Source organism: Urtica dioica, chromosome 12 (genome assembly GCF_054948205.1).
Source record: "Urtica dioica subsp. dioica isolate 48M chromosome 12, U.dioica_male_clone48M_v1_H2, whole genome shotgun sequence".
NCBI classification, from domain to species: Eukaryota; Viridiplantae; Streptophyta; class Magnoliopsida; order Rosales; family Urticaceae; genus Urtica; species Urtica dioica.
The window spans coordinates 11,054,624-11,065,048 of NC_142767.1; the positions used below are offsets into that span (position 1 = coordinate 11,054,624).

Consider the following 10,425-nt stretch of genomic DNA (forward strand, 5'->3'; position numbering starts at 1 on the left):
GAGGAGGAATGGCTTCTAGGTTGAGAAAGAAGGGGAGTTCCTAGTTGGAGGAAGGAGGAATTGTCTAGGTGAATGAGGACGAGACTGTTTAGGTGGAGGAGAAAAGGAGTTTCTAGGTGGAGAGCATCTTCATCCCTGTGTTGGCTCGTCGAAAGTATTCACGTCCTCTAGTCCCTGTGTTAGCTCAACCGTGTTAGGAGTTAATCTAATTACTGGAGAAAATAGGCCATTCCCTGCTAGCTCCTGCCCTACACGCGGCTTTTCAGTTATTTCCAAAATCATATAAAATTTCGCCAAGTCAGGTACCATTCTCCTAAAAAAAATAGTCTTTCAGCTGGCCATTGTCTTCTCAACAGGTTTCCCTACACGATCAATCAAGTATTTCAAACCGATTGTGACGGCACCATAAGCCCGAAATTTGCTCCCTCGACATATATAGTGGGTTGGACCCATGTACCAATGTGCTTCACTAATATATATATTTATCACATCATGACATAACCTAATAAGCTAAGGTTCAAAATTTTGTGGGCTATTATACGTTAGTGGTCTCAGAAATTGAAAAATTACGGCGATCGATAAAAATTAAAAGAATTACAAAAAAAATAATTGAAAAACTATGTCAATAAAAATTGCGATGACCAATTCGAATGTGGATGGAAGAAATTGTTTCAATATAATATATAAGAACACTGTAGCTAACTAGCCAAATCAAAACATAAGATTTGGAAAACAGTCACCATTCATTTATTGACAAAAAGCTATTTAGCATTACGAACGAGTCTGAAAGGAAAAAAGAAAATACATTTCACGAACAAAGGAGTACAAAATATAAACCAATTAATAACAAATAAATGACAACATGCTTATATGTAAGCTTAAAAATGGGTCTGTTTGGATTTTCGAATTCAAAATCCATTGCATATTTGCTGGGTTTCGAAGTTACATAAGATAGTCGTCCTGCCGAGCTGTGAAGCTGAGTACGTAGCCATTACAGAGGCTATAAAGGAGATGATGTGGTTGCAATCATTTCTACGAGAGCTAAATCAGAACTACGGGGGTAGTGTGTTGTACAGTAACAGCCAGGGTGCCATCCATCTGGCAAATAACCCATGTTGATGTGCGGAGCCTAATCAACCGGCTTGACGACTATAGACCTTACAAAAAAAATTATATTGTAAGGGTTATTAGCCGAGGGTATTTTGAAAATTTCAGGCATGTATGTTAGTCTAGCGTTTTCCTATATATATTGTGTGTGCTAGTTGTGTTTGCACAACGCAAGAGAGTTGTAAACACATTTTCTCACGATTTTGGGTATTAATGAGAATCTGCAGTGATAAAGTGGACGATTTTGGGTATTGTGTGTATGCTATTATTTTTCGTATTTTGTCTGATTCGTTTTCTGATTTTAAGTTGGATTTGGAGATCAAATCCTAACAATAGTTATATTGGTAGGCTTATTCAAAGAGGATTTGGCATGAGTACAAATCAGGCAATTATGACTGGCTTTGACTATGAGTATCATCAAGCATTCATTTATGCAATTACTAACGAGGAAATTTAGCATAGATTAAAGCCTACATCTTTCCTAGTACAAAAATGAAATGATGAATTCTCTAGCACATAAACACTTTCCTTCATGATTATCCACACTCTCCCATCTGCGTGTGTGTGGGTGTTTAGACCCGCCCATCGCTGTCATCAACATAACCTTTGGCCTCCTTTTTCACGATGGGAGAAAAAGATTTTGTACTAGGCTGCGATTGAATTTCGCATGCTATATCTGAGCGTCCCTGCAGCTTTCGTACCTAATTTATATAAGAGTATTTACATGCTCAGTCACATTTTGAAAGCTCCAGAGCCAGAAATAAAACATGGAGCTGCCTGAGCACCTCTCAAAAACAAAATTAGATTGGAATTAGAGGGAAAAATTAGAGTTAAAGCTATTTTTAGTACGGTTCAATATTGGAATTTGTAAAGGGACCGAATCCAATTTTATTGTATAAATTATATATAAATGTTACCCAAATGAATATAAAAAAGAAATTTATAAAATAAGCTACATTAAAATTATAGCTAAATAATCCATGTTTGGTTAATTATAGGAAAAATTGTAAAAAAAAATAGCTATTTGAAACTAATTGATTAGCAAAATAGTCAAAGTTTCAAATTTTCAACAAAATATAAATTGTCAAATATTTTTTGACACCAAAATTAAATTTTTTGACAATTATTATAAGCAATTTATCACTTTAAAAAAATATTAATCTTAAGATTAATTTTGTTTTTGAAACCTAATTGACTATTCTTCTAATCTTAGACAAACTTTTGCTATTTTGCAAATCCCTAACTTTAAATCGGTTATTTAGTTAAATCACCCGGTTAATTAGTCATTGATTTTATCAATAGTAATTCATTGATAATTTTGTTCAAATAACTCTCTCCCATTGATTATTGCTGGGCAAGAATGATTTGGGTATAATTATAAGGCTATTTTACAAATTTAAGATTTGTATATGGCTATATAATTATAGAATCCTGTAAAAAAAAAAAATAGAAGATAAATTCTAGTTTGATTACATTAAACCACACACATGTTTGATTACATTAAAACACACACACACACACACACACACGCACACACACACACACACGCACTGTGAAGAATGGACTGTAAATTTAATCGTTGGCTCTGAACTATAAATTGATTGGTCCTTACTTTTTATAAATATGAGTTCCAAATACTAATAAGAAGCGCTATTAGTTACGGAGCTCTAAAATAGAAAAGAAAAGAAAAAAAAAAAAAAAAAAAAAACAACAACAACCTGACGAAAATGGCTCTTGTAGTGAACGCATCCATGATAAGCTCAAAATATATTAAATGGAATCATGGGTTTTGTTCTCCACAACGTAGATCTCCAGGTTCAAAGTTGTCGATAAGGTATAATACGTCTTTATGTATATAATATAATTTTCTTTTTCTTATGACGTATGATAATGAAGAAATATATAATACTTTTTTTTCTTAAGAAAAAAATAAGAGTATGAAGATAATATTATATGGTTTGGGCTGAATTTGAGTTCCAAATTATATATATGGTTAAAATGATAACACCGTTGACGAATAAATTGCTTCTATTACTACAAAATAAAATTTAAGAAAAGCTTCAAATATTTTTGTATTGATTTAGGCTTATGCAAAACTAGAGGGAACTTATAATTTTTGTTTTAAATGAAGTTCAAAACACGAAAAGGAAATTATTTGAATCATTTCGTAATTATATGAAGATGAGAGGTATAAATTATACTAAAATTATGTATCACAAATATATTTATATTGGATTAGACCGTATTGATCAATAATCTTTTTAGTTTAAAAAATAGCATTAGAAGAAAATTTATGTCATTGATTACGTTAATTTTACAGTTGTCCACCTAGGTCTACCTATCTTCATCCTTATATATATATATATATATATATATATATATATATATATATATATATATATATATATATATATATATTACTTTTGGAAACGGGATGCACACAAAGACGAAGCCAGAGAATTTCATTAGGAGGAGCTAAGTATTAAATTTTAATATTGTGATATTATAATAATTTTTATTGTCCATAAAAAATTACTGATTTAAAGAAGAAAAAAATGATACTATAACTGACATCGATGAGTTTTCAGTTTTTAATGTATACAAGTAAAGGGAGAGTTAGTGATATAGCCTATTCATGAATTTGACTACTCACATGTTGAAAATATATATGTCCAAAAAGCACGTTTTGTTCCATAATATTTGAATAAATCATGGTATGTAGATATAAGAGGCAGCAACATTCATGTTTGAGTATGGAACCAGAAAAGGCCGAGATTTTCGAGTCATTGGAAGATTGGGCGACAAGCAACGTTTTGCCACTTCTAAAGCCGGTGACGGAAAATTGGCATCCCCAGGATTATCTGCCCGATTCAACGTCCGAGGAATTTCACGATGAAATTCGAGAGATTATGGCACGGGCCAAAACCATTCCGGACGACTATTTTGTTGTTTTGGTGGGAGACATGATCACCGAGGAAGCACTTCCAACTTACCACACGCGGCTAAACGCGGCGCACGCATTCCACGACGAAACTGGCACCGATGAAACGCCATGGGCTATTTGGGCTAGAGGTTGGAGCGCCGAGGAAAATAGGCATGGTGACCTTCTCAACAAGTACCTCTATCTTTCTGGCCGAGTTGACATGAAGAAGATAGAAATCTCCATTCAGTATCTCATAGCCTCAGGGATGGTAAGATTATCAAATACTTACCATATATTTGGTTGATTTTTGTAAAGAAAGTGAAATATATAAGAAACTGAAAAATACTTTATAACTTTTTTTACAGATACTTTTCTTTGTTTAGAAATATAAATGAAAATAATAATTATAAAAAAAAAATATACTCTTTGAAAGAGAAATAGACAGGGTTGCCTCATTTTTTTAAGCGATACGCATCTATGCGCATTTAAAGTTTATTACCAAATGCATTTTGAGATCAAATTATCTGTGAATATGGGACATTATTAATATAAAAAATATGAAAAAGCATAGAAGCTTACTATTTTCAAAAAAGGGGAGTTAGGCATATAATATATTTAAACTTCTTATTTATTTCATAGTCGAATAGTTTGGCCATAATTTTAATTGCAGATAGCCGTTTGGCTATTTAAAATAATTTCTTTAGGGGCAATTAATTCCATTTTTACTCATTTTTTTTTTAAAGATAGTCTCTTTAAAGAAAAAAAAAATTAGGTTGTCCTCTTCTTAGATTATGTTTTTTTTTATAAATAATTTTGTTGCAAAAAATGAAATTTATGGTATTTGAAATAAATATGATACTCCTGTTACATATTTGGGACTAGGGATGAAACCAGTGATTTTGTTTTGGACCGGTTTATGAATTGAAATTAAATTTCAGTTTTCAAATTTTTGGACCAATAACTGATCCGAATTTGTGGAAAACCAATATTCAGTTATCTAAATTTTTTATTAACCGAATCATAAAAATCAATATCTAGTTTGAAAACCGGTTATCTTATTTAAATAAATTGATTTTCCTACAATTTAGAAAGAAAAAAAATCTCAGTTTTCAAGTTTCAAAACTAATTATCTGCAGCCGGTTATCCAATTTCATAATTGGTCATCCGATTCAAATTGGTCATCCGGTTTCAAAATTGGTTATGTTATCTTATTTATATAAGAATATAAAAAAAATTAGGTTAAAACATATTTATTTGTCTTACAACGCACCATTATCGTAATACGACGGTCATGAGTCTCCAATTTTGATCTACGTGCAGTCTTCATGTTAGAATTATTTTGTGCATTAACAATAGTATGAAACACGTCAAAATAGTGGCGGAAGAAGTTGCGCACAAACTGAAAAAAAAAAAAAAAAAAAAAAAAAAAAAAAAACACACTTAAAAATCAATTTTTTTGCACAAAATTTTATACAATTTTATACATATTTTTTAGTGTCATACTCATATGCAATGCCCCTCTAGTGCAGGATTGCGTCATTGGGTCGAAGCTGGCTACATAAATAAAAACAAAAAAAAATATTGTTTTATTCGAAACATAAAAGAAAAATTGATTTTATTTAAACAAAAATGAAAAGTGAGTGGAAATGTACTCATGTTGTGTTAAGAATATCATCCCCGCATCTTGATTATGCTTGAAAAAAGCAACTAAATGACCATAAAATTTTATGGACTCAAAAGATACAACTGATTTAGAAAAACTATTCATAATTGAATTCTACATTATGTTGTAGGAGTTGAGCACCAATCCGTACCTAGCAATCATTTACACATCGTTTCAAGAAAGAGCAACAGCCATCTCCCACGGCAACACAGCAAGACTTGCAATGACATACGGAGACTCAAAATTGGCCCAAATATGCGGCGTAATCACCTCCGACGAGAAGCGTCACGAGGCTGCTTACACGAGAATAGCCAAAAAGCTGTTCGAGATCGACCCAAATAACATGGTGGTTGCTTTTGCGACCATAATGCGCGGAAAGTTGTCCATGCCGGGTGATCTTATGTACGATGGCCTCGACCGTAATCTTTTTCCACACTTCGCTGCAGTCGCCTCGAGAATTGGGGTCTACACGGACAGGGACTATAGAAGCATTTTGGAGCATTTGTTACTCCACTGGAATGTTCACAACCTTACTGGGCTTTCTAGCGCTGCTCGTGAGGCTCAGGATTATCTTTGTAATTTACCCCGTCGAATTGAGAGAATTTCTGAAAGAGCCCGGACCAAAGCCCATCAACCCATTACTCAGGTTTCGTTTAGCTGGATTTTTGGCAGACAAGTTTAGCGCACACACCCACGACGTCAAAGATTTCAATATGGATTTTTAGGATTATTTCATGCTTTTTCTTTTCAATAAATAATATGGTTTCAGGTATTTTCCTTATGGAGCAATAATAGAACATCCAATGTCCTTCTTAATTTTTCCACGAATATGGAATCTTGACTACTCTAATTTTCGTTTTTAGATATTTGTTTCGACACCAAATCTTATTGTGAACTAGGTTTCGTGGAAAATCTGTTTAAGTCCACATCATAAATTGGGTTACCGAGACTCAAGAGCACATGCTAAGGCAGAAAACTGGAAAGCTGACTAGTAGTTTGGAATTACGTATGTTACTAGGATATCATAAGAGAATACAAATTACACGTTCTATAGTCTTTAAGCATACTACATGACGAGCATGAAAACCTTAAAAGAAAAATTGTGCACACGAAGATGTTCGATGAAGTATGATCTCACCAACAATAGAAAACCACAAAGAGAATCATGTCGGGGTTATTAAGTTATATAGCCACACTTTTATAATGAATTGGGATATAGCCCACCTTTGGTTAATTTCTTGTAAATAGTCAAGTGGACTTATTAACAGATTAGTAAAGACTTATTTAACACGGCCAAACATGTAAAAAAAGGTAGTTAATAGGCTGCCACGTATGCAAGTTGGTTATTTACAAAGTATTTACCAAATGTTGGCTAATTTACCATAGTGAGGTGGCTTAAGTATCCAATTTTTTGTTTGATAAATTATAATTAAAAAAAAAAGTTTAATGAACTTGTTTCCTACTCTAATGCATATATTGGTTCTAAGAAAATGTTTTGGCAATAAATTATGAACATCGAATTATAATGCACATACATAGTCTGAAAAATAAATTTTAGCCATACCTATAACAGAGTAAAACTTGTTGGTCTTAAATGGAATTACATAAAAAAAAAATAAAAAAAATAAAAAAAATAAAAAAAAAATAAAAAAAAATTCTTCGATAGTCAGCGGTGCTTAAACTCATCCGGGTCCTCCAGATTTCTGTAAGGGTACCCCTAACAAGTGGTGTTCACTGTCCACATATGTGAGTTCACTGAGCTGAAGCATATCACTGCTCTATTTTTCAGCGAACAAACTATCTAAGAGAAAAATCACTTGAAACAATGCGTAATATAACTTTCTCTAATTTTTTTTGTGCACAATTAAATCTAATACACGGAAAATCAATCAAGTCAAACATAAAATAAAATAAATAATCATTAATAATCAACACAACCAATTTCAACGTGTAAAACTCTCAAGACGAGAGTAAAAACCACGGGACCTGTATGTCGCTTAATAAATCTTCCACTAACAATATAATGGGTACACCAAAATCATCTCCAATACATATAGGCATATCATCATCAACAATATGATAATCTAGATAAAGACACAAAAGAGGAACAATCTCACGAATACTCAAATCGGGTATCTATGGAGAGTAAACCAGAAAGGTCAACACCACTAGAAACAATGAGACGACACAAGGAATCTGAGATAAAACCGATGCAGTTTTACTACCGAGCCTCTTGCAAATTGCCTAAATCCGAGCTTTTTTCTTCTTTCTCATTTCTCTTTTTTCTCTCTGTTTGTCGATGATCTCCAATATGTGCAAATTAGTTTTGCATGATTCCCAAAAGCCAAAACGCACATTTTACTTTTGCTTTCCTTTTTATTTTTCTTTTTAATTCCTTATTGGGCTAGCCCTTATTCACGTCAAGCCCACGTGATGAGCCTGACATCAACAAAACTCCCCCTTAGGATGGGCTCTTGTAATCTCGCTCTTTGCCTACAAGCTTCTCCTGCGACAAAATCTTCGTCATCATGTCGGATCCATTCTCACAAGTGTGCACCTTATCCAAGTGCAATTTGCTTTGTTTTACGCACATCACGAATCCAATTGTATCTCACTTCAATATACTTGGTCTCAAATGGAATGTGGAGTTCTTCTAGAGGTGGATAGTAGTCTGACTATATCACTGCAGACCATTTCTCTTGTTTCAAGCCCAACTCAAGAAACTCTCATTCACAAAGCTTTTTTGCACGTACTTCTCTTTTTTGCAATTAACTTTTTATTTCTAGATAGACAATAAGAATCCCTTTTGAGATGGAATCAAGTTCTCTTCTCTGCATTTTTTTCTTCTTCTATATCATTATCTCAATTGATATTTTTTTACTAGACATAATTAGTCCTTGCTTTTACGAAATCAATAAATTTGGCAATGCACAACGATTAAGAAAAACAAACGGTAATTGGACGGAAGTATTAGTGATGTCAAAGTTTTTGACCAAAATCAACCACAACATAATTTAGGACACTTCTTTTAGCAGGCTCGGGAGAAAAAAAAAACTTTCTTTACATCTTTACCCCTTATATAAAATTTTCTTTTCATTGGATACAACATGATGTTCAGCTAAACCCTTCTCTCATTTACTCTATCTCTCTCCCTCTCTCTCTCTCTCTCTCTCTCTCTCTCTCTCTCTCTCTCTCTCTCTCTCATCTGGTACGTTTCTCTCGCTTCTTTCTCTCTGCAATCTCGGGTTAGTGAGCTCTCTTCGATCTCTTTGACGGCGGACTCTACTTCGTCTCCCGCCTTTTCTCCACGACGGTTTGCTTACACTCGGCTGCCTCACGAGGATTTTATCGTGATGATTGTCTCTGCTTCGTCATCTTCATTTTTGTGTACTTTTTTTCGTTGCAGGTCTTCATTGTTCCGCTATTCTTTGTCGTCTTCATTATTGTGTAAGGACTTCGTGCGTGTTATTGAAAAATGATTAATTTCTGGCTATTTATGAATGCTAAATGTTATTGGTATTTTTGTGTTTGGGACTTCGTGTGTGTTTTGATATTTTTGAGCCTACAATTTAATGTGTTATATATTTATTGAGATATATGTCTACAGGTTATAATATTTGTAGACATGTGTGTATACGCGCATTGTAATTGTAGACATATGTCTACAAATATTGTAATTATAGACATACATGTCTACAAATATTGTAATTATAGACATACATGTCTACAAATTAGATGTGATTGTTGACATATAATTGTTTTCCTATATGATTATAACAATATGATATGCCTTTTTCTATGCAAAAAAACCTTTTCTCTCCCCAAGGACCTAGTGTGAGTGACACTACCTCCTTCCTATGAGATATTCTTTTGTGTGAAGGCAAAAATTTAATTCTCAATAATAGCGAAATATGTGTGAAAATCATCTCCCCTCTCTTCTCGATGCCCAATTAAAAAAATCGCGTCCTTTTTGTGGAAATCCTTTATGTGGGACAAGGATATCATTGGCCAGGGGGCTCGCTGGAAAATATGTGACGGGCAAAGGGTCGGGGTTTTCGCAGATCGTTGGGTTCCGCGACCGACGTTCCTAACATATTTTTTCATTATTTTTTTGTACTACTTTTATTGTAATTTTATCGATCGCCGTAATTTCTGATTTCTGAGACCATCGACGTAAAATCAGCAAACAAAATTTTGAACCCCAGCTTATTAGGTTATGTCATGATGGGAAGAAAAACAAAACCATGTGTGAGAAAAAGACCATTTCACCCTAATAATAACGAAATCTCTTTGTTATTGAAATTTATAGAAATATTTAGTAATTTTTGCTTATATGTTCAATAAAATCAAATTACACACTATGTGTGAATGTAAGAATCCAGGGAAAAAATATATAAAAAACACCTTTCTCGCTGGAAGACCCTAAATCGATTGGCAACGAAATACTAAAAACGCACAATGAAAATATGAACTAAAATTTACACAACCGATCAATATTCGCCAGGTGTCAATAACACAATCTTTACAGCTTCTTATGATGAATAAAAATTTAAAAAGGGCCACTGCTACAGTTATCAATTATATATATATATATATATATATATATATATATATATATGTGTGTGTGTGTGTGTGTGTGTATATATATATATATATGGCAGTGTGCAGGGACAATGAGAAACGAACGCCAGTACTAGAGATCTATTCTGAACATTTGAAAACAGGAAAGAAA

General features: G+C 33.2%; 1 protein-coding gene across 1 annotated transcript; it reads left to right on the forward strand.

The window, feature by feature from the left end:
- The first annotated feature begins 2,769 nt into the window (after positions 1–2,769).
- On the forward strand, positions 2,770–6,527 carry LOC149379095 (acyl-[acyl-carrier-protein] desaturase, chloroplastic-like). Its single transcript, XM_089603394.1, has 3 exons — positions 2,770–2,941; positions 3,830–4,298; positions 5,824–6,527. Exons 1-3 carry the CDS (start codon positions 2,835–2,837, stop codon positions 6,373–6,375), a joined length of 1,128 nt encoding a protein of 375 aa, XP_089459520.1. The 5' UTR covers positions 2,770–2,834; the 3' UTR covers positions 6,376–6,527.
- The last annotated feature ends 3,898 nt before the right edge of the window (positions 6,528–10,425 follow it).